At 40.8% G+C, this 25175-nt stretch overlaps 1 protein-coding gene across 6 annotated transcripts in view; it reads left to right on the top strand.

Moving 5' to 3' along the window:
• LOC127372151 (plasma membrane calcium-transporting ATPase 1) overlaps positions 1–25175 on the top strand; it is an 84027-nt gene that overhangs the window by 44164 nt on the left and 14688 nt on the right. For 4 of the 6 annotated variants that reach the window (XM_051415597.1, XM_051415594.1, XM_051415592.1 and 1 more), the window contains exons 4-16: positions 148–405; positions 579–704; positions 1572–1697; positions 5451–5486; positions 11721–11903; positions 13859–14073; positions 14186–14428; positions 14930–15171; positions 15310–15547; positions 18329–18508; positions 19503–19590; positions 19858–19964; positions 22639–22830. In XM_051415597.1, the coding sequence (XP_051271557.1) occupies positions 148–405; positions 579–704; positions 1572–1697; positions 5451–5486; positions 11721–11903; positions 13859–14073; positions 14186–14428; positions 14930–15171; positions 15310–15547; positions 18329–18508; positions 19503–19590; positions 19858–19964; positions 22639–22830 (2234 nt within the window). The remainder of the gene's footprint in view (positions 1–147; positions 406–578; positions 705–1571; positions 1698–5450; positions 5487–11720; positions 11904–13858; positions 14074–14185; positions 14429–14929; positions 15172–15309; positions 15548–18328; positions 18509–19502; positions 19591–19857; positions 19965–22638; positions 22831–25175) is intronic. The other 2 variants (XM_051415596.1, XM_051415595.1) reach the window with 1 other exon arrangement.

The raw sequence follows: 25175 nt of genomic DNA, 5'->3' as shown, positions 1-25175 counted from the left end.
ACATTAAAAGTAAAGCCCATGTTAAATGAGTATTAAAATTAAAACTATTAGAAGTTTGTTTGATAGAGATACTCCGACCTTTTTTGGACTTCACATGTTTATGTGGTGAAAGTGTTTAAAATTCAACATGTCCTTGTCTTCTCGCAGCATGTGGCCAGGTTTCAGGTGGTGCCGAGGATGAGGGCGAGGCCCAGGCTGGGTGGATCGAGGGTGCCGCTATCCTGTTCTCAGTCATCATTGTGGTCCTGGTGACGGCCTTCAACGATTGGTCCAAGGAGAAGCAGTTCCGCGGGCTGCAGAGTCGTATCGAGCAGGAACAAAAGTTCACCGTCATCCGCAAAGGCCAGGTCATCCAGATCCCTGTGGCCGAGATTGTGGTGGGAGACATTGCTCAGATCAAATATGGTACGAGACCACAGACACTAGACTGAAATATCAAACCTGTAATGTTTTGTTAATGTAATGCTTTGGTGTTCAGCCTTCATCAGTGTATGAGAGTACTGTGGCAAAGAGCAAAAACCTGTTTTTGAAATTGTTTTGAGAAATGGAAATTTACCCTTTGATCTCTATTCCTGCAGGAGACCTGCTGCCTGCTGATGGTATCCTGATCCAAGGCAATGACCTGAAGATTGACGAGAGTTCTCTCACCGGAGAGTCTGATCAGGTCCGCAAGTCTCTGGAGAAAGACCCCATGCTGCTGTCTGGTGAGTGCCTGACAGTCTCATGACTTGGACCAACACTGATGATTCTTCTTTGAAGTGATTCTGATGATATTCACTACCCCTAAACAAACATATTGGCTGTTTTTGTTTGATTCTTGTCTGGAAGGAAAATTCTCTGAAGCAGGATGTGGAATCAGAGCTTGTAATTAATCAATGTATTCATATCAGACCGAACCAGCTATCAGGATAAAATCAATCAAGACAATTAAGCAAATGTTTGTATTGCACCTCACATACAGATTAGAGCAATTCAGGGTGCTCTACAGGCAACTGGCAAGCTAATAAGAAAGTGCAAACATGAACAGTAAAACAATTGGAGACTAATGCATATGGAAAAAAATACATAAAATCACATGAAGATATCAACCCTGTTAATATGTCTTATGTTAGTGTAAAATCACTTGTGTCTCAGAACAACAAAAAGAGGAAAAGCAAGTCTTGTCAATTTTCATCAAAAAATCTTTATTTTTTATATAAACTGAGATGTAAAATGTTTTGTGACATCCAGGCACTAATATATAAAACGTACATCTAAAAGAAGCAATAATTGATCCTGTGTCATCCGGAGATTCATCCACATAAAGCTTTGTGTCATCAGCATAGAAACATATATAGGCATGGCATATATGTTTGTTGTCTGATGACACCACCAAGATGTAACATACTGTCAGATTAAAAAACTATGGCTAAGATAGTATAACAAAGTGCAAACAGGTGTTAAAAACGTATTCAGTGATGCAGCTGAAGAGAAGGTTATATAGATGAAATGATAAAGAAAAGACAATAACACAGTGACTGTTAAAAACCAAGTTCTTGTTGTGACTCCAAGCTTTTTGAATCTTTCCTTAGGGACTCATGTTATGGAGGGATCAGGCAGGATGGTGGTGTCAGCTGTTGGCCTCAACTCTCAAACTGGTATCATCTTTACTCTGCTGGGCGCCAGCGAGAGCGACGAAGAGAAGAAGGTCAAGAAAAGTAAGACACGAGAGAAAGCCTGTCACACGTCTCAAAACACAACTCATGTTGAAGTGTTGAAGGTCATCAAGTGGGTCAAGTGTTGGGAGGAAAGTTCGGTTAGAAAGACTATCACCTTATCTGCTTCTGAATATTTCTACTCTACTGTTTGAACAGTGCAGATTGGAAATATTTGCACGTTTTTATCAGCTGGTGTTGATTTGAAGTCTCCCGTCGTACGAGCTGACTCTGTCAGCAGGTAGAGTTCATCCAGTCTGAGCTGATTACAGCAGAGCTGTTTGAAGGGTCTAACTGTAATATTTTAACATTAGTGAGCTTCAATCTGATCACAAAAGCATCATTAGTGAATAAATGAGACAACGGATGAGTTCAACTGCAGTGATCATATCAGCTGAACAACAACTAAACACAACTAATGTGAGATTAAATAGCCGATCAACAGGGATGTGTACAATTGCAAAACTTTCACATGTCCTAATTAACAGTTCTACAAACACAAACATTGATTTCCAATCATAGCTAAAGCAAACATAACAAGGCAGTGTTTGGATTTCTTCTGCTGAAGCTTTGTGCATGGCGTTATAGTAAGAGAATACTGCATCCAAAGAGTTGTATGATGGTGTTCTTTGTACTCAACGTAAGCTGCTAATGTTAGCATGCCTGGTTAACTAGCTTATGACCTTCAGTTGGAGTCAAGGCTGCGCCTGAAACAAATATACCTGGAACCTGTTAGTGTCAACTTCGGTTTGTTTTGCATCGTAATATGATGCTGAGTTATCATAATCTGTATGTGGCCAATAAACGCACTTTCACAGGGTTGTTGTTTTTAAAGAATAGTTGGAAACGTTAAAAAAGTCAGTTAGTTAACTGATGAAACCTGCCAGTTAATTTGTTATTTCAGGGAAATTGTTGTGGGAGGTTGCTTTTGTGTATTTCTGACTGAAATTGTTGACAGAAGTAAACAAAAGGCTTTTCAAAATTGTTTAAATAATACATTTAATGGTTAATCTGCCACGATCATTGTAAACAAAATAATTGCTGGATGAGAGCTTGACAGGCATAGCAACAGTGATCAGTTGTTGGTTGCACACTTACAAATGAATGCATCATTGTGAGCATTTCAGTCAGTCGACTCTTTGAAATGTGTTTCCTCACAGACCTTAAAAAGGACAAAATAATCCATCAAAATTCAGTAAATCTTTCTGGTTGGTCACCTGAATAAACACTACATTGTGGTCTCATTTATTCATCTATTTTATGGCCACTACACTGAGGTATTGATTTGACAGTGATGCAATGTTGGTTAAAAATGCAAAACGTACCTTCCTCTGTTTATATACAGTTGCTTTTTGAAGTGGAACCCTTCAAAAGCCAAAGTCCAGATGATCCTCGTACTATCACAGAGCAGTTTGATGTAAACCAACAGGCTTCTGCAGTCGGTCTCTATTGCTTTTGATTTGCTTGTGATCATGCTAACCCCCTTTTACCCATGTCTTTTTTTGAGTTTGTTTTTGTCTGATCATTTGTTTTATTGGCTAAAGTTTGAGTTTGTCAAGCATTCATTGTGAACTGGCTGAATGTACCAGCTCAGTGGAGAGAGACGCTCAGGTTTACATTTCGGCCTCCAGTTACTGATTTTAAAATCCAAAACAGTAACAAGTTCCTAATGAGGAGAACCACAAGACAATTGTTTGGACTCTTGAAATTAAACTGAAAATGAAGAGAGAAGAGAGCATTTAGATTCACATCTCATATATATGTGTCTGTATTTCTACGCTTGTGAGGGTCCTCACTTACAAAATAGATTCCTTAGCCCCTAACCATAACCTTAATCCTAAACCCGGCCCGAACTCTCAAAAACCTTTTGACAAAAGTGAGGACTGGACAATATGTCCCCACTTTCCTAAATTTACCCCGCTTTTAAAATTGTCCACACCTACCTAACTTGGAAAATTCAATGGGTCCTCACAAAGAAAGAAATACAAGAACACTTACAGGAAAGCACTGCTTTCTGTATGTGTGTATGTGACTTCACTGTCACAAATGGCTGCATCCACCCACAGTACACACACATACACACACTCATGCATTCATGTAAAGTCACACCCATTGGTTATCTTACAAGCATAAGAGCCTTCAGTATGTGCAAACACAGATGCACACACACAAAGATGCACACACACTTGCAGCAATTCAGTCTCTGTCATCAATCACAAACCACCCGCTGAATAACAAAGAGCTGTGTGTGTGTCTGTGTGTGTGTGTGTGTGTGTGTGTGTGTGTGTGTGTGTGTGTGTGTGTGTGTGTGTGTGTTCATGTTGGCTTTGACCTTGCCACACCTCCTTACACAATAAAAGCAGAGAGATTATGAGAACACCAGGAAGTTAATGTCCCTGAGGAGGAAAATGCACCTGTCACATACTGTCACATAACTGATCAAGTGTGACAAGCAGACAAGGATCAATAACAGATGTTATGTAGATATGCAAACAGCCGTCAAGGTCAGAGTTCAGATATCTGCAGTGAAGCAAGGAAACCAAATCCATCAGAGTCACTTCAACAACTAACACAACCTAAATGAGTCCACACATTGTTTGAACTTGTAGTTTGAACAGTATTTTTACAAAAAGTGTTTAAGTTGGAAGAGTAATTGCAAAGTTGACTAATCTGCACTTTCTTTCCACCTATAACGATCTTGTTAAGAATCATTGTTGTTAGGAGCTTAGATCAAATAAAATCAAACCATGGTGCCTTTTATTATAAAGTTAACACAAAGAAAATTAGGAATGCAGCAATAGTCCCCTGTTAGACTGGAACTTGAAGTTGTGAACACCTTAACCACAAGCCTCCAGGGTGACCCAAAAACTAAAAACGTTAACCCTTCAGGCTGCTCAAACTTCATTGTTTTTGCAGATATTTGGTTATAAACTAAAATAGTGAATGTATTAAAGTCAGGGTATCACCAAAATAATTAATCCTGTATTTCATAGCAATCCATCAAATAGTTGTTGAAATATTTCAGTCTAAACCAAACTGGTGGACCAACCAACCCAAAAGAATAAACATTTCCATTCCTCGAACCACGGCCCCAGTGTGGTTAACAGTTTACAAAAAAATCTAAAACGGCTAAATCGTTTTGGGCTGCGACAATGACAAATGTGATTTCAAGTATGTGAGTTTGTTGAAATGGATTGTTTTACCAATGTAAAGTCAAATTCAGAGTGGATTAAAACCTTAACGTCATTGCACAGATGAGGTACCAGTACAATGAAATACAGTTTATCGTCCAACCAGAAAGTATGAACAGTTATAGAGTGTGTACATGAACAGTATGTGCTCTAATCAGTGTAACTGTATGTACAACATGAACAAATCTAAAATGTAAACAGTATGCTAGTATGTGTAACTGCCCAAGAACACAGAGCATTATGTTATACCAAACCAATAATGTATATTTGTTTAATACATTATTGTTTAACAGTCAGTTGAATTTCTGAATCTACATTTTGATTTATTTAGATTATTGAGAAGTTGATTAGATTTAAAAAATTGTGGCTGTTGGTTCTCCGCAGCAGGAAGTGGTGCGTCTCTCTCCTCTGATTGGTCCATTCCTGCCCACAACACACACGACACACACACACACCTGTGGGTTTCTATCAGTTTGAACTTTGTGTTCTCCCTCAGTTTGATTTGATCTTATTTTTCCTTTGAGCCATCTTATCAGCATTCCGCCCTCTCTCTCTGTCCGAACAGGTAAAAAACAAGGACCCCCCGAAAATCGCAACAAAGGTAACCCCTCCATTCATCCATCTGTCCCTCTCTGTCCCTTCATCCTCCCTGTTACTCACCCCCTGCTCACCCTCCACCCAGCGGCGGGAGGGGAGTGTCCAGTCCATCTCTCTCTCTCTCTCTCTCTCTCTCTCTCTCTCTCTCTCTCCTGTATAAAGGGGGACGTTCTCTCGCCTTGCTTTACCTGTAAAAGGGTGCAACTCTCAACCTTCAAGTCTTTGACAGCCAATCACAGCGTCCACAGTTGTCATGGTAACGGCCATAGGTTGACAAGGGGGTTATATTTGTGCTTTAAATTCGGAGTTTGTTGGGACATTTTGTGCACAGAAAGAGTTTTTGCAACAACATAAATTACATTTTGTAGAGAAATTCTGATTCAAAGCATAATGTAATTTGAGAGAACATAAATATGTAATGTAAAAGTGTAAAACCGAGTTATCATTGAGTGCATATGTTGATAATATAATACAAAATATATTTGAGTTGCCTCAAATTCAATTATTCTTTGAGTGATAATAATTTAGACCACAAAATGTAATTTATGTGCTTTGCCCTCAAAATGTCCTATTACAGTCTGAGAATTGAGACACAAATTTAATCCATCAGTGAGGGTCACTCTCACATACCAGTCTGACCTCTAAGGTGTCGACGCAGTGTTGAAATCGTGCTCTCCCTCAATGCCTTTTTAAATATTTAATATTTCATGGATTTGATGACTATGTGTTTGTGTTGCCGAAGTCACCGCTCCAACCTCCAAACTCGACCAGCCAACCGTCCTCTATGTCCCGTGTGATCCAACACATGTCCAACTTCCTCTGCAAGCTGTCACAACACTAAGACACACACACAATCTCTCACACACGTACACACACACACACACCTCCCCTCCTCCCGACCTCCCACGGTTTGAGCATCTGCTGCAGACAGAATGCTTCTTGATGTACACAGAAACACACACTCTTTGCTCTTGGACGCTCATCACACTTTTGCACACAAATAATTCACAGAACAGCAGTCGCGGGTGACCTACACTAAAAACAGATAGAGAACAAAATCTGTACAAACACCTTCAGTCGTATGGACTAGTTTAGAGTTTAGAGTTTGAGCCCACAGACAGTTCTCACCAACTCTGCAGCTCCTTTGAGCTTATTGGCCTTTTTAGCTCCTAGTTTTGGTTTCGCAGCACATTACTGTATGGTTTTAATTCCAGCGCTCTCGTCCACTATCAGCAGCCAGGAGCTGTTTTCACACGACTCCAATGAGATGATGATGTTTATTTGTGTCTGCTGGATGAGGAAGGAGGCAGCTGTTTGCACTTTATAATGTGTCAGAATTGTGTCAGCTTATGGTGGAGTTCTTCTGCTCCTTGGGTGGCCAAAAATTCTCCTTTCCTTTAAATTAAACTCACTAGGGATGGATACCTTTCTGACACCTTCAAACGCTTCAACTTTGATGTTTTTTTTCCATCACAAAGAGATCATCAAAGAGACTTTCAGTGAATTTTAACGCTTCCTACAGATGTTTCACTGAAATCTTCCTGAGAAAAGGGGAATATTAGGGCTGCAAATGAGGATTATTTTCATTGACGATTAATCTTCCCTTCACACTTTCTTAAAGCCTAATTTGACATTCTCAAAATTGCTTTTTTTTCTCCAGCCGACAACCTAAAACCTGAATATGTTCTGTCTACTGTCACATAAGACAAAAAAGCAACAAAGCCTCACCAATGAGAAGCTAGAACTAGGCAGTGTATGCTATAAATATCACTTAAACAATTAATTTTCCATAGATGGGCTAGTTCATTAATCAACTAATTGTTTAAGCTTTAGGGGAAACAATGGCTTTTGAGCTGCCGAAAGCTTTTAAAGTGAAACATTTGTGCTGCAAGTTTAATTGACAGTAACTCAACAGCGAGAGAAAAAACAGCAAAGTAGAAGCAACTGGATATAATTAGTGAATGAAAACGGTATTACTGTTAAAAAAAAAGAAAGTGAGAGCAACGAGGTTGGGATGATTGGCAATTGGTTTTCCTACACCGTTATTACATTTTAATTAACCTACAATGAGAACTAAGATGTTACACTAATAATCTCTAGAATCTGTGCCGTTCTGTGCGTTTAGAGATGTTTCTGCTGGAGCAGCATGTCCGCCTGCTGAGCCCCGTTAATCAGCACAAGAGACAAGTTCATTTTTAATCCTTAATTACAAACCAGTTTGCCATCTCTTTTTCCTGGATCCGACACCCTGAATATCTGTTCTCCATATGCCTGCTCACCAAAACTTGGCTCTGCACTCCATTTGAGTTGTTAACGTTATGTGGTTTGGATTGTGATAAAGATAAGATTATAATGTTACGCAGACCATGATGCTTTGGTAATGTCACGCCAAGCGCAACCACATAGTCTGCAGTGCACCGGCTCCATGCAGCCTTAAGTTGTGTCTCACGGGTGTAACCGCAAGCTGAAGTGTTTATTTACGCTTCAAGTCTTTTTTTTTTTTTTACAACAACACACATGTAAATTTGAAGTTGATGTCCAATAAACAGGCACTGAATAAAAATATTTATCCACATTTTGCAGTTTAAGCCAGACAAAGCCAGCTCCGGTTTGTAAACCAACAGACTCTCGCCTAGCGACAGCCCACATTTCCCATCATGCCTTGGCCGAATGCTGGCTGAGAAGTTTTTATGTTGCAAAATGCAACATTTTTTATGTCCTAATATGCTAATGTTACCTTTTGTGTCTGTTCATAACATGGTTTATGTTGGTAACTGTCATTTTTGTGATGGCTTATAGATGTGGCTATTGGATTTACAGTCGTCCATGCAAACATTTGACTGATGTGCTATGATGTAGCTCTCCCACTCCCGCATCCCCTGGTTATAGACTCGGCATATTGCCAATCTTGAGTAGCCATGATAGGACGATATGAAAATAGAAACAACCACCCAACTCTAAGAGCAACAGTGTGGTGCATTGATGCTCTGTTGTTGTACTGATGGAATTAGTGCTGCGGAAATGCCCATTATACTGAATTCATCAAGACAACATGTGGAAATAGAAGTATTGAGTTACAACAAATTAAAGTAGGAGCAGTGGATGCTTCTAAAAATGAATTAGTACAGCAACAGAGTCACGTCATACTCACAACCGCTCTGCTGCTTTTTTTAGCACCAGTAGTGTTTTCATTCACTCAATCACCTCTATTTCTCTTTGTTGTTTTTTTTTTTTTTCCCAACAATGTTAAATAAACATAAATTAAACTCAACACTTCCTGTAGATGTTTCACATCATAAACCAACCACCTACCAGAGGAAGCAGGGATTTGTGTTTTGAGCAGCTGGAAGGCTATTAATGTCAAACATTTGCAAGAATTGTTGAGTTTTGCAGACGGCGCTAAAAAAAAAAAAGTTAAGGCCTCGTTATATTGGAGAATTTGTGGAGGCTACATGTTTAGTTTTCCCATCACGCATTTCAACACATTTATTACACTCTGAATTCTGATGAATGTGACTTTCTGTTGACACTGTTGAGAAAAACTAACTGAACCGAAAAGTGCCGTGATGTTTTTTTTGGCTGAAGCGAGGCTGTCAGTGTGCGTGGGAGTTGCACCCTTGCAGTATTAGTGGGCTGTGGGCTGTCGTCTGTTCTGTTTTGTGTATCTTAAGTTTCTTTTCTTTTTGCCTTTTGATTCCTTTTATCTCTCTCACTGTTGCCTCCTTGCAGGGTGTTGCTCAGGACTTCATGTTGTCTTGTAATCACTGTTTGACTCTCTCCCTCTTCTCTGTTATTTTTATGTCTTGCTGAAGTCTCCTGCAGCCTCCACAGCTCTGCAGCCTCCTCTACCTCCTCCTGTCTCTCTCTGTCGTGGTTCTGCATCGCTGTCGTTTTTTTGTTTTCTGGGGTGATCCTTTGAGTTTGTCTTCTGTTTTTTGACTTGCTTTCGTTTTGATTGTCAGACACCCCCTCCCCTCTGCCCGCCGTGCGCTCTCCCATGGTTCAGTGCTGCGCCTGTTTACAGTTCTGTGGTTGGTCAGTGGGTCTCAGTCCTGTTCATGTGCAGCTGTGTCAGTTAGTTCTATGTTGTGGCTTGTCTTCAGAGTGGACCATGTGCATAAAGCTCCACAGCTTCCTGGTTTGACACAGACTCATCCCCACATTCAGAATGTCTAAATGTCATGTTGAGGTCATGCTGCCATGAAATAACTTCCCTTTTAGCCAACTTCTGTGTGGGGAACTTCTCATTAGGAAACTAATGAAGCTCCAAGCGAGGCAGTGATAATAACCAAATCCAAAAACCACATTACTAAACATTAAAGAGATACTCCCTGCTTGTGTTCTACTGTGACCTGGGAGGAAATATTGGTCATCTTTTTTAGAGACAATGCAACAGCATTCAATTTTAGTGTCCTTATCCTAAATCTCTCTTACATTTTCCGTGAGGTTTGCTAGTAAGAGTGTTAAAACTAGTGTACAAAACATCCCTCGTTTTAACTTGAAGGATACCACCAGTTCATTAGGTGGTGTGCGTTGATTAGATTTGAAATCAGCAGACAAAAATGTGAAATTAGCAGTGTCAAACACCCAGGCCAAATTATTCTACAATAAGGACTGCGTGGTTCCCAAACTGTCCAAACTGAATAGAATTGATCTCAATAGTTGGACTTAGCTGACCCAACAGGCTTTATTACTTGACAACTCAGTAGGCGATAAAAATAGAACAAATAAGAACAGATTCTCTAACAGACATTTTGAATTTTATAATAATTTTATATGAATTATATTAGGTTTTAGATGGGCAGAGTTTTGCAGTGAAAACCTGAAGTTTCTCTTGTTAATTAGAAACTTGGTCATCCAGGAATCTAAACCTGCTTTATGTCCATGATCTGTTGGTATTGTTGGTTCCAGAAGTGATGTTGACATTGTTACCAGCAGTGACTCCCCAGTAGGGTTTAAATATAGTAAAATACAGTTGGCTGATGGACGACGTTTGAACATTTGTGTATTTAATTTAACGACCCAATTAGAACATTTCCAGTTTTTAATGTTTAAAAACCTAACAAAGGAATTAGGTTGTCAGCCAGTCAGTGTTGTCAGCTCAGTTGTTCATGAGGACAAACAGCACAACACTCAGTGTGTCAGTTTAGTGTAGATCTGTTCTGTTTCCATTCATCACCTGCTCACATTTCTTCGGTATGAAACAAACAGCAGTGGATGGAGGGAGTGCAGCTGAATTCAGTGAAAACTCAAACAGATCAGAAAGCTCCACGTACAATACTACAGTCCAAACAGGATCCCAGCTGATAAAGTGAAATGCAAATACACAGTTTGTTTATGCAAATGAGGAGCAGAGCCGCCGAGCAGGACGTGAAACCAGACTCCATGTCAGACTTCAGAACTCAGCCTCGTTCCAAACTATGAGCTTGGATGTGAAACAAACACAGTGTGTGCGTGTGTGTGATTGACAGCCTCTGGTTAAATCCTCTCTGTTGTATCTGCTGTTCTCTGTTCTCTGTCTGCTGCTCTTCATTACGAACTGCTGCTCCCAACTTGTTTGTGACACTCTCTGAAAGCTACCTGGACCTTTTCATGAATGTTCTGTGATCATAAATTGATGAAATGCTACCCTCTGCATTCAGCCAAAGGTTACCGTGTTAATGATAAAGATTCAGAGGCCTTTTTCTGATCTCTGAGAAAACGCGTCCGGTCGTTTTCAGCTTTTCCTCTTTACTGAATCTGTAACGTTTTCTCTGCTTCTCTACCCTTCATCCCCAAACCACTCCTGAACCCCGACCCCCTGCTTCTTTTTGTTTTGCTTTGTTTTGTAATTTATTATTATTTATTTATTTAATTCATTCACCTTCTGTCAACCCTTCCCTCATCCTCTGCTTCCGATCCCGACTTTCCTCTCTTCCATCCTCATTCTGAAAAAAACACACAACCATCTGCCTCCTTCACACTCTTCCCCATCCCATCCATCACTCTGTCCCATACTTCCCTCTCTCTCCCTCCTCACCCTCCTTCATCTTCTCCTCTTTCTCATTGCAAACCTTTCCCTGACCTCTCCTAAACCTCCTTCTCATCTCTCTTTACTCTCCACACTGGCCCTCACTCTCCCTCTCATCACTACATTGACCCCTTAAAACCTGCCTCCTCCTCCTCCTCCTCCTCCTCCTCCTCCTTTTACCCATCCACCCCTGCCCCCAACCACAACCTTACCCCTGCTCCTCCCCAGCCAAAACCGAGGATGGCATTGCCCTGGAGATCCAGCCGCTGAAGAGCGAAGAGGCCGCAGAGTCAGAGGAGAAGGAGGAGAAAGAGGAGGCCAAACCGGTGAAGAAGGTCAACGTGACCAAGAAGGAGAAGTCGGTGCTGCAGGGCAAACTGACCAAGCTGGCTGTACAGATCGGGAAGGCTGGTGAGGAACACACACACACACACACACACACACACACACACACACACACACACACACACACACACACACACACACACACACACACACACACTCATTATATCTGTTTTATGTCTGTATGTCAAGTACAGAAATAGGTCCTTTAGCTTAGCTTTAAGAAATTTAAAAAAGCACCTTCCTACAACTCCAAAAGGTAAACACATTTAAAAACAAACTGCATTAAGAAAATAAAGCAACCGAGTCTACTAGACAATATGAAAGAAAGCTTGCAGGTATATTATAATTAAGGGGACTCAAACACATAGGACTTACTTATTGTTTTTATTGCTTGTAGAATGATGGGTCTTAGGACAGGATGTAAAGAGTAAGTACATCCTGACATTCTGCCTGGATGCTCCCCCTCAGCTCATCTAAACAGAACTAAGAGTCTGCAGCGATGCTTTGAGCGACACGCTAACATGCACGCAGTGACAATACTAACATGCAGATGTCAAGTCACTGGTCACGCCTTGATTAAACTCCTTTTTTTTTTATCTGTTATTTTAAGAAAATCTTTCTTCATTGTGGTTGGCTAAGGTGTGAGCTCTGTCTTAACTCCACTGTTATCTAAAACCCAGCTGACTGCAGGGTGGAATAGCTCGTTTGCTAACACAATACAGCATATAAACCAGAACAGCTTTGGGGAGTTGGTAGAAGGTGGGTTTCTTTCTATTTTAATGGAGCTAGGCTAGCAAGTTTCCACCTGCTTCCAGTCTTTTTGCTAAGCTAAGGTTAACACATCCTGAACTCTGTACTGGACGTGCAGAGAATAAACTTCCCTGACCCGTCTTCTTATCTGACAGAAGACAAAGAACGAGGATTTCCAGAAATGTGGGACTCTTCCTTTAATAGCATACAAAGTGATCAGGCAGTGAGGGGACGGAGAGACTGAGGGTCAGAATGCACTCAGTTTTATTGGATAGATGTTTTATTGGGAACATAATTCATCTCGGTATTTTCTGTGTCATTTCAATTGACCTTAATACACTGAGGGACTTTCAGGACAGACCAGCTTCGGTAATAAACTGCCCCTCATTACAGGACAGAAATAGACACGAGGTGACTGACAGGAGAGTTGAAGCAGAAAAACACAAGCTGTGGATCTTTCAGTTTCACCTGTTTCTGATTTTACATTCAGGATGTTACTTACAAACTTAGAAAAATAAAAATAAACTCCCCATGACCTGCCAACAGCGGCCAGGTGGACGACAAAATTAACCACTGTTTACTAGGATGACTTTACATTGATTTAAAAGGAGAGAACAACGTGTTTCACCTGTAGCGTCTTCAGATTCCTTGGCTGAGCGAACCTGAGGAAGCTGCAGGTGAAACGCATTGTTCGCTCCGAATAAATCGCAGTATTTCATCGTCATTCCAGTGTGCAGTGGTTAATGGTTAAAAAAGTTTTTTTCCTTTTTTCCTATTGTATTGTTAAGTGCAGATGCCTGTTTTTACCTTTTGTTTCAGACCTCGCCTCCTTGGTGAAATATAAACCAATAATACCAACAATAATTGGTTGTAGATTAACCATAATTCTACGGTGATTTCAGTGTGTTTTATAAACCAATGAAACGGGTTCAAATGTTGCAGCCCGAAAAATAAAAGCCCAATTACATGAGACATTAAAGACTGAAAAGTTTTTGCAAGCTTTTGTTTTGTAAATTTTTTAAAAATGTATTTGTTACTTTTATTTGATAATAAATATATACAGAAAACATGAAAAGAGAGCAGAAGAAAACCAGGGAGAGTGTCTGTCAAAGTTTTTTAATACAGGAAGTGATCAAAATAACATCTTTACTGAGTTTGACAAATATGAGTTTCTATTGCTTTATTTATTCTACATTTTTTATGCTGTAATAAAATGTGTGGAAACAGGTGGCTTGTGTTTGAACTCTGCTTGTTCTGCTCATTGTAACCAGGTCTGATCATGTCTGCTGTGACCGTCATCATCCTCATCCTCTACTTTGTGATTGACACGTTTGCCGTCCAGGGTCGGACCTGGGTGGCCGAGTGCACCCCGATCTACATCCAGTACTTCGTCAAGTTCTTCATTATTGGTGTGACGGTGCTGGTGGTGGCGGTTCCTGAGGGGCTGCCGCTCGCCGTCACCATCTCTCTGGCCTATTCTGTCAAAGTAAGCAAGGATGGTGGAGTTCATTATATTAACTTTAAGGCCAGGTCATTTTGTTTCCAAAACTACGTCTAAAATCAAACCTCAGCCTCTAACCTTGTTCTCCGTACTTTAGAAAATGATGAAGGATAATAACTTGGTGCGTCACCTGGACGCTTGCGAGACGATGGGCAATGCAACAGCCATCTGCTCAGACAAGACGGGCACATTGACCATGAACCGCATGACGGTGGTGCAGGCGTACGTCGGTGACACGCACTACAAAACGGTGCCAGAGCCGGACGCCATCAAACCAGAGACTCTGGAGATTATGGTCAACAGCATCGCCATCAACTCGGCGTACACCACCAAGATCCTGGTAAGACCTTCACTGTCACAGTTACACGTAACCACAACGCAAACATGAACCTAATTTTAACCATAACCCTAAAACCTGGTCTGAAACAGCCCTTTGAAGAAGTGAGGACCGGAAAAAATGTCCTCTTTTTAGGAGAGTAGACACAGATCATCATCAATCTTTCCATTCTAGCAGTTTACACTGAAAGCTGTGGCGGATTCATCATTAAAATTTTATAGTAGTGTTTTGGCGTTGAGGACGAGGAGGAACAGGAGTTTTTGGTTAACGTAATGCTAACTCGGGCAATAAGTCTGGCTAGAGTTGGGTAAACTTTCCCAAATGTAATAAAAAACAGATCCACAAAAAATAGACTCAGACAAGTGTTTGTGTGAGTAAATGTACATTAAAATCAAACCTAACTGAACCGCTGTACATACTGAAGTAGTGCTCCTCATTGTCTGTGATAACACAAAACTGATTTTAAACTTTAACATCACATCCAAACCTTTTCCCTTTTCTCAGCCTCCGGAGAAAGAAGGCGGCCTGCCCCGCCACGTGGGCAACAAGACCGAGTGCGCTCTGCTGGGCATGGTGCTGGAACTGAAGAGGGACTACCAGCCAATCAGAGACGAGGTCCCCGAAGAGAAAATGTACAAGGTTTACACCTTTAACTCGTCACGCAAGTCCATGAGCACAGTGTTGAAGAACGCTGATGGAGGTTACCGCATGTACAGCAAAGGCGCGTCAGAGATCGTCCTGAGAAAGTAAGAAAGGAGCTCAAATAAACTAAAATAAATAAATACAGAACAAGGTAATGCGTGGCATTTTTCACCTAATGATCTCCCTCCCCTTCCTCTCCTCTCCTCTCCTTTCCTCTCCTCTTTTCTTCTCTCCTCTCCCAGATGCTCGCGTATATTGGATGCCCAGGGTCAACCTCGCATCTTCAAGCCGAAGGACCGTGACGAAATGGTGCGTAAGGTGATTGAGCCGATGGCGTGTGACGGGCTAAGGACCATCTGCGTGGCTTACAGAGACTTTCCGGCCGAGGCTGGAGAGCCGGACTGGGAAACCGAGAACGACATCCTGAATGACCTGACCTGCATTGTTGTGGTTGGAATCGAGGACCCCGTCAGACCTGAGGTACAGAGAGCCTGAAAACACTTCCTATAATTAACACCTGATGCTGGCTTAGGTTTATGTCTGGGAAGCAGGGGCGTTGACGACAATATTGGAATGTCATTATCGTATTTCGTCATCAGTTCATCCCCATAAGAATAGAGTTGATCTGGCAATGATTGCTCTGTCTGTCTGCAGACGTACTGTAGACACTATAATTTTTTTTAAGGCCAATACGGCAGAATATGGGGCCAATATGGCAGAATATGGCAGAATAATACAAAATTAACTGATAGTAGAAGTCACACTAGACTGCTAACAAATGGTTGCTACGGCCCACCAGACTCCATGGACAAAACCAGTAATATTACCTGCGAGTAATCATACAAAACACAAAAAAACTAAATAAAACTCAAGACCAAAACTAGTCTTTCCACAGTATTTTTAACAATCACCAGCGCTGGTTTGGTTGAAATTAACACTGACCCAGAAATGGACCTTTTGTTTAACCAGAGCCATAAATTGCTACCTGCATAATATATATGCATAATATATATATATATGTAATGATTAAGGTGATGGTAGGCTGTTTTTGAATGTTTCTGGCCTGGTTTTTGATCTTTAATGTTAGAGACTGTACTGACTTTGATTGTTTTTCTTTGGGTCCAAAAACTCTTACAGATCACAGCTTTTGAACCCAAAGAAGAACAATTAAAAGTCACATAGAATGATCATTTTGTTCAGTGCTCTTAATTAGTGCTGGTACGTGACCTGGTAATATTGTTATATAAATCTGTGTGCTCTGCATTATTATGGTAATGTTGTTTCCTTTAATCTGTGCTAGTGGTAGCATGTAGATGTTGAACAGAAAAGGTACAAGAATTTTTGTACGCTGTGTAATTACCGATGGACACAAAGCAGTCTCTGTAGTCGCTGCACAAATGAAAAGGGATCAAAGAGTTTCTATCTGTTCTAAATCTCTATGCTTTAAGGTGGAATGAAAAGCATGCAAGTCTAAGGAAATCCCCCAGGCTGCATCCCACTGCCTCCACAATCCCTCTCTGTCTTTTGTCTGTGACAGTGTCATGAATCTTACAAATGAGCATAATGGCGCACACTTTCATGCAGTAATTTCTCATTCACGGTATTGTACTCGTGTTGTTCACTTGATCTGGCGTCAGTGGCTCTGCAGTTGGGTTAAAAACAGTTTTCAGTCATAAAAGATTGAGTTGGGTTCAGTTTGAAATGTCCTCCATGCACTGTAGATATAAAGCAGTGTCAATGAAGTTCAGCTTATTCCTGAAAGAACATATAGTTCACATCTTTATCTCCACATGAAGAGTGTAACTGAACTGATCTGACAGTCTAATTATATTGTAGTATTCTGTTATGAGGATAAATGTCAGGGTAAAAACATTCAATAGTCAGACAGTATTTTCCTGATATAAAGCCTTAAGTGAGTCCTGTTCAGGTGTGCAGAGAGTCTGGATGCTGTGAGGTGTTAAATGAAGCCTGTAATGAAGCCCAGAAAGCATCAGTGCTGCCTGCTGCTTTAATGTCAGAGCACAAAGATCACAGACAGGATGGAAATAACCGAAGAGCAGCAGGAGTCAGTCAGCAGCTCAACATTTATCTCTACACGACCTGTGATGTGATGGACACAGGACTCTTTAGAATATTTTAGCTTTTTTATTTTAGGCATTAAATTATTCTTACAGTTCTTATTCTAACGAGTATGTCTATGTCTCTATGGTCTGCAGCGTTATGTATTTCATGCATAAACCGAGCCAGTTTAAAGTCGACAGACACATATTGACCCTCTTCTATCGATCCGTTGCAGAGAGCATTTTTACTTTATGTTTTATTGCCTGGTATTTTTCATTGTTGGTAAATAATAAAAAACAAATTGCATAAAATAGTCACTATGTCCAGTAAGGAGTGAATGATGAAGACCTGTGAATATGAGCAGTTACCATCAGGCAGACAGTGTTTTTCAGAGTGGGGGCTGGGGAAGAATTACATAAAATGCAATTATTACCTCTTTAATATGTGTATTATTATAAAATATACTTTATAGGAATATATAACATATCAAAACCTTATTGTACTGTATGGTATTGTCAATAGGCTTTTAAAGACCTCTTTTAAAGGGGGGCCTCGGCTATAAGCTAATGCTGTTTTGGGGGCCTCAGCATATTATATTATATGTCTGTTTATTATCCACTTTAACATATGAAGAAATCTAAAGACTGGTCATCCAACCTCTTCACTCCTTTACTCAGGTCAAGGCTCCCCTCTGCATGACACACATACGATGTGTGTGTATCTGTAAGGAAACACAGAACCCCTGTAGGTTTCCATCAAATGCCAGTTGAGCCACCTGATGAGCAGGGGGGAAGTGTCCAACAGATTTCTGATTGTCAGTTGACGGTCATATCGCCATGAGCTCCTCACAGAGGTCCGACTATACTGTATCTCTTTTTATTCACTCTGTGTTCTGAGATGAATGAGGACTAGAGATTAGGATAAGAACAGCAACAGTGGGATCTCAGATAAAACCTGCTGCTGCTGTTGCAAGATGAGTCTAATCCCACATGTTGGCGCCTGTGTCTGTTTTATCATGCATCATTTCAGCTAAATAAACCACAAAACTCACAATAACACAGCGTCTGACTTGGTTTGATGAGCGTACGTCCTTGGATCCTCTCATCAAAAGCATCTTTAGACCGATGGATAAATCAGGAAAACAAGCTAATGAGTTTCTGTGACCTTCTGGACTCTCTGACCTTTCTGACTCTCTTCCAGGTACCTGAGGCTATTACGAAGTGCCAGCGTGCGGGCATCACTGTACGTATGGTTACTGGAGACAACATTAACACCGCCCGTGCCATCGCAACCAAATGTGGCATCATTACACCCGGGGAGGACTTCCTGTGTATGGAGGGCAAGGAGTTCAACCAGCAGATCAGAAACGACCAGGGAGAGGTGAGACGACTACAGAAATCTTTAACTGCAGCCAACAAGTGTGACATTCAAATTTTACCTGGAGCTGTGTGAAGTGTTGACCACAGCAACTGAGCCTGGATGTAATTTTGGCTTATCAAATCTCTGTCCCTAACACATAGAGCAGTCAAAGAGCAACATCATTATCCCATTAGAGTCCAGCAGGTTGTTGCAGCAGCTGTGTGTAAGTTAGTTTCATCGTGGCGTGGGAGTAAACACTATTAAATTAAACTATTAACTATACACCTTCCTCAGCTGGTGGAAATTACTCCTTACTAACTGCTGTCACTGAAACAGTTATAAGGGAATAAAGAACTACTTGGTTGTTTGTAAGATAAACTTGTCACTGTTTAGGTGTTTACTAATGCAGAATCTTTTATGCCAAGATAAAGTTTTCCACTTTGGTTTATATTGTTATTACACAGTTTACCTGTGGGAGTGACGTGGGGGATGTCGTAGCCTTTTGAAACGTTGTGAAACCAGTGTGATACCTGAATGACATCGGCACAGGCTGATGTGTTTACTGCTGTTCACTCTAGCTTTACCTGGTCCATGCTTATAAAATATACCGTGTCTGCGTCAGCGAACGTCTCTCTGGACCGTAGAGGACGAGTAGATCAGGGGGAAGATTGTCCTCCAGGTAATCGATAGCGGATACTTGTACTGGGCGTGAGAAATGCTGTGTTGTGGTGTTTTGGTTCATTATGAAACAATTATGGACAAATTGGACAGTATATACAGATATATATAGTATTATTTATGACCATATTTATGTGTGATACAGCCATAGTCGCCATAGGACCAATCAATAAATGATCGTTGAATTATTAATGTGGTAAGAGCTCGTCTCAAGCGTACATTACTTTCTATGTTTTAATAAAAATGAATGAGACAATGTTGAAGAGAGTTATGATGCTAGGGCTGTTGTGTTCCAATGTTTCTATTAAACTATTTCTCACATTTTATATATTCCTAGGTGGAACAAGAGCGTCTGGACAAAGTTTGGCCGAAACTGCGTGTTCTTGCTCGTTCTTCACCAACAGACAAACACACTCTGGTCAAAGGTGGGAGTCAGTATTATAGGATGTTTTCTGTTTAGCATGTTTTACAGCTGCTTATATGTTTATCTGTCTTTGTGTAGAAGTGTAGTTTTAAGCCTCGTATATCATATTGGTTGAACTCTAATTGAAACACAGTAAATAGTTATTACATGTTTGTGATTTTAAAGTTTCGACAGGAGGAGAGAATTAATTTCTTCTTCATGTCTTTTCTGAAATATTCATACGCTCATTTAAATGGAGATTATTCTTTTTTCCCGCCCTGTTGATCAGGTATTATTGACAGCACAGTGGGTGAGACCCGGCAGGTGGTGGCAGTGACAGGAGACGGTACCAACGATGGCCCCGCCCTCAAGAAAGCTGATGTTGGCTTTGCCATGGTAACAACTTCTTAATTTTTCCACCTTTTCACTGTTGTTTGTTCTTTTCTTCTCACAGCTCTTCACTCATCTGCTGCTACAGTTCTGCATCATTACCGAAAGGAATGAAAAAAAAAGCCCTTTGAGTTAATTACATTTCTAATGCAGCCATGAAATAGGAATTTTACATCATCCACAATAGCTCTCGAGTTTAATGCCGTGGATTTATTAAGATAGCTGTGAAATGGAATAATAAATCAATAAATGTTGAGCTTGGTTGTCTCTGCTCATCTGCACAGTGGGGTTCCAGTGTGTGACGACGTTACTGTGCTTATTCTTCAAAGACCAAAACACAGAGAGGGACAACATGGAGAATGGCTTTTATATTTTTATCTCATGGCTGTCTGATGTAGTCACAGACAGCTAAGCATACATTAGTTAACAATATCCTAATCCCTCATCTAAAAGCCAAATTATCTGATTTCTGAGAGCCACCCATAGTCTAAAATTCTAATAATATATGATGTGCCCGGCTACTACATGCTGTGACTGTGATTAAGCCTGTAAATAATGATACTATGCACTGTCCCTGCCAAATAAAGTAATAAACTAAGAGGTTTGTGGGCTCTGATGCAGTTGTAAACCAGGAGCAGCTCTTAACTCACCTAAGAAATATTGCTGAAATAGAGACTGATTGAAACCGGCTGTGCTCACTGTCAGAGTGTTTGTCAAATATCAGCAGCTCATATTTGTTCAGATCCTTTGTTCTGTTGGATCAGAAAAGATTCACAGTGCGTCAGTTCTCCCAGCTGACTCCAGAGAACAAAGAGTTACTGTCCACTGACCAAATGATCAGCTGATATTGGTCAATTAAAAACAGTTCAGGGCCTATGGATGAGCTCAGTGACATCAGCTGCCTCCTGTGAGTTGTTGTGACCTTTATTTATTAAGGAAAGCCATCCGAACACCAGTGTTTCCTGCAGGCTGCCGAGCAGCTGTTGCGCTGTCAAGCCGCACTCTGTCAGTAGTTACTTTTTCCTAAACACATCACAGAGGCAGTCTGGGGATTTAAACCAGTGACCTTCCAGTACTAATGTGTCCCATTTGGAATATTTTCAGTTTGAACCCAAGTGTCCCCGTTCAATTATCACCTGCTCAGCTGGAGAACAGAGAGCCATCCACCTCCATCTGCCTGGGAGAGTCTGACTCTGCAGAGAGACACAGCAACTCACACCACAGCTTCTTTATGGTTACTGCTAACACAAGACCCGCTCTTCAGTCATGTGTTAATGTGTGTTATTGTCACGTCTTTGTACACACTAGCTGCGTTATTCTTAAAACCAGTCAAACTCAAACCACCAGGGAGGGAGGGGGGGACTGGCCACGTTGTTCTCTCCAAGAAAACTAGGTACATTACTACTAAATCCACTCTGACCTGAGCAGCTGGTCTTTCCCTCTCCTCTCTCTGTCATACGCCTTCACAGGTAAGAGAAGATTGATGCAGCTGAGGCTGTATTCCTGAGCCCATCAGCTCTCTCCTGCAGATTAGACAGGAAGCAGTCACATTAAACTCCATGAAAGATAGTCAGTCAGTTATCCACCTCTCATGAAACTGTGCTCCAGCTGGACCTCTCTTTTAGATCTGGAAAGAGATAATATGGTGTCAGTTGTCACAGTTGATGTGTTTATGTTGACCAGTTGCACGATATATGAGTCAGGAGCAGTTCAACCAAAGAATGATTTTCCCCTCTGAGGTTGAAACAAGCTGTAATATCTGTGGCAGAAATATATATATATATATATATATATCTACTTTTATTATCTCACGACCCCTCAGATTCATCTTGTGACCCCTCTGGGGGTTCCTGACCCTGGTACACTACTAAGGTAGAGTTTGCTTTAGTTTTAGATGTGAAGTGAAAAAATCCAATTTTCATGTTGAGACTTTGCAACCTTGCTAGAAAATTAAATGATTGTTCTGATACCAAAGACCGTGGAAAAATCTAAATGGGAGCTGAGGCTCTGAGAGAACAACAGATAACCGACAGTAACGTTCAATTTAAGCAAATAAGGATGATGTAGCCTGAGGTGTCATTTACCCCAAATCTGCAACGCAGATACGTTTGATGAGAATTATATTAATGTCTGATTTATTCCATTTTGAAAGGAAAAAGGATCAGATAATACTCCAATTAAATACCACTTTTTTTCTTTTAGACACAGTGTTTGAGCCTTTGACCAGCAGATACTGTTTGATATTTGAGTTCTTTGTCATCCAGTCATACTTGTTAGTTACAAAAGATGCTGCAGCTCATGAATTGATTCCTGCATTTAGATTAATTTAAATTAATTCTGACATAAAATGCACCGTGTCATCAGTTAGAGGATGTGTGGCACTCAAGCCCCAAGTCCCCTGCATATGTGTTTTTTCTTTAGAAAAGAGGTATAGATCAGTGTGGATTCTCCTTCTTCTAGCCATCAACCTCTTCAGACAACCCTGTTCTCACATTCCCAGTTCGACCAGTTTGGAGTTGAGTCCCTTGTTTAAGAGCATCTGTTCAGAGGGATCAAACTCCTGATCACCTGGTCTTGTTATCTAGTTTTATTTTAGAAGCTGAACTTCTGCAGCTGACCGGTTAGTTTCCATCTAAAATCATAAACCAGGTTCTGATCGTCCCCCTCTGCTGCTTATCAGGGAATCGCCGGCACAGACGTGGCAAAGGAGGCGTCAGACATCATCCTGACCGACGACAACTTCACCAGCATCGTTAAGGCCGTCATGTGGGGAAGGAACGTCTACGATAGCATCTCCAAGTTCCTGCAGTTTCAGCTGACCGTCAACGTGGTGGCTGTGATTGTGGCGTTCACCGGCGCCTGCATCACACAGGTAGGCTGAAGGCTACACACTGGCCCTGAAATGAATGTGGGATTACTATATGGTAAAAAAAACCCAAAGAGGTCAAATGTTTAGATGCTTATGTTGTTACATTTTGTGTAGTTCCTTCTCTACCCTCCCCTCCCTTATTTTTGTGGTTTCACTGTGGTTTGTTTATACCAGAAACAAATCACATCACTATTTCCCAACAAATTAACTCAAAACTTATGAATTAAAGAGGGAAACGATGAAATCAGGAGAAATGATTCACACTAAAATCAATAACAGCAAACCAAGATAATAACAGTCCTTTTGACCTTTCACAAAAATAAACACATTATTATTCACACTAATTAATCTTTTTTCCCCTTTAACCTTCTCGTGTTACTATATTTGACCTTTTTAATGTACTTGTATGCCCAGAGGCAAGCCTACACAGCATCAGCTACTGCACTGACACTCTGGTCTGCAGTCTCAACACACTCCACAAGAGCATGTGCAAGAGGGTTAGCCATGCAGCTAGCAGTCCTATTAGCTGACTCTGCCCAGACTGAGAGCTCTTTGGAGCATCAAGGGAGTGTTGGAGTTACTAAAACAGGAGCTTTGGAACACTTAAACGTAAAATCTCTTGTCACTACATTTCTCCGAGCTAGCTCCTTGTTAGATCCCGGGCCGTCCCGCAGCCAATCACGACACAGGAAAGCGAGATGGGTACCCAATTCTTTGAATTTTGGATTCTGTGGGTTATTGATGTTATTATTGAATTCCATGGCTGCCAGTATCAAAGTGAAATCATTCTTAGGGCTGTTGCAGCAAAGGAATTTCCCCTGTGGTGATTCAGGGTCACTTAACAGCCCGGTAAAGGGGTATTATCACTAATTTTGTTGTTTTTGCTAATGACTTTGTAAAGAGGAGTTGCGTTTAAAGAACAGTGAAGTCTTTGGACAGTTGAGATATATAGAAGTTTGATTCTTCTCCACAGGTTTTAATATCATCAGGTTTAAATGTTTCATGTCCCTTCCATCAGTCAGCTGCTTCAACCATCAGGATGCATGCGTTTGAATGAGAAAAGATGTTAACTTGCGAACAAATAAAGAGACCAAAGACGGAGTTTTATAACATTTGCTGCATCCTGCATCCTCAGTTGTTAGTAAATTAGTTGTTCTACTGTCTCTGTGGATTTTGATGATTGAACATGAACTGAAGCTTGTGTCTTGATAGTTATATTACATCTTGAGGCTTGCTGTTGTGTTTGATGTATATGCTCTTACACTACATCTGTACATTTATTTTTGATCAAACCTCCACAGAAGAAAACAAGAAAGAAAAAGCAAGTCATTTTTTTATTTTATTTTGATGTAACCGCCTCAGCGTTGTGAGGAGGCGAGGGAGCCGTGTCACATTTTTTTGTTTCATAATGTTTCTCTAATCAGGAAACTGAACTCCTGACACAATAAAAAAAAAGTAACTTGCGGCTGTGTATTAATTGAAAGGCTCACAGCTGGCAGGACCGATAACTAACTCATCTACAGAGTAGAGAGTACAAAGTAGGCTAAGACACAGCCTGAAACCATGGCAACACGTCACCATCATAATCCTGAAATATAACAGGGACTCAGCAGGTCTGTGGTCGCTGTGCTGTGTTTATACTCACTGATCATCCACTGCTTGGTTGCTGTTAGACCACTGACATGTTGGCACAGATCATTAAAAGACTGTAAACTGACTTATGTTTTTTATTGTATATACAGGGGAATGTTGCATCGGCGTATGTTTGGTTTCAGATCTGGAGGGGGGTCCTATAAAGTGTGTGTGTGTGTGTGTGTGTGTGTGTGTGTGTGGGTGTGTGTGTGTGTGTGTGTGTGTAAATGCTCCATTTATGCATTTGAATCGGTCTAGCGGAGAACACATTATGATATAATTGCTTATGGTGCTTAATGATGGTTGTATAAAAATGGATATCCAATGTAAATCCACTCAGAGGGAAAGTCTGTTTACAGGTTTTTGGGGAAATATTACCGCATATGTGACAAAAGTCTCAAGTAATGTCGCTTGGAACTGCTACTAGAAGCAGGTGAGTTGCATTGTGGGTAACATAGGCACCTGTTTTTGACCAGGGAGAAGGAATGCGTGGAATAAAAAAGATGATATCTCTGCTTCTGCTGCGTCTGACAATGTTAAAGCAGTGCGAACTCTTTTAAAATCATGTTCAGTTTCCTTAATAGTGACCTAAACGTTATGATAGATAATGTATTTACGGTCATATCTTCAAATTAAGTTAGATTCAGTGTCTCTGTAGGAGAATATTTACTGTAAATAATACTTTTAAAAACATCTACCAATACATGCCTGGAGGA

Source organism: Dicentrarchus labrax, unplaced genomic scaffold (genome assembly GCF_905237075.1).
Source record: "Dicentrarchus labrax unplaced genomic scaffold, dlabrax2021, whole genome shotgun sequence".
NCBI classification, from domain to species: domain Eukaryota; kingdom Metazoa; phylum Chordata; class Actinopteri; family Moronidae; genus Dicentrarchus; species Dicentrarchus labrax.
Note: the sequence above shows the minus strand (reverse complement) of the source record. Positions and strands in the feature narration are given on the sequence as shown.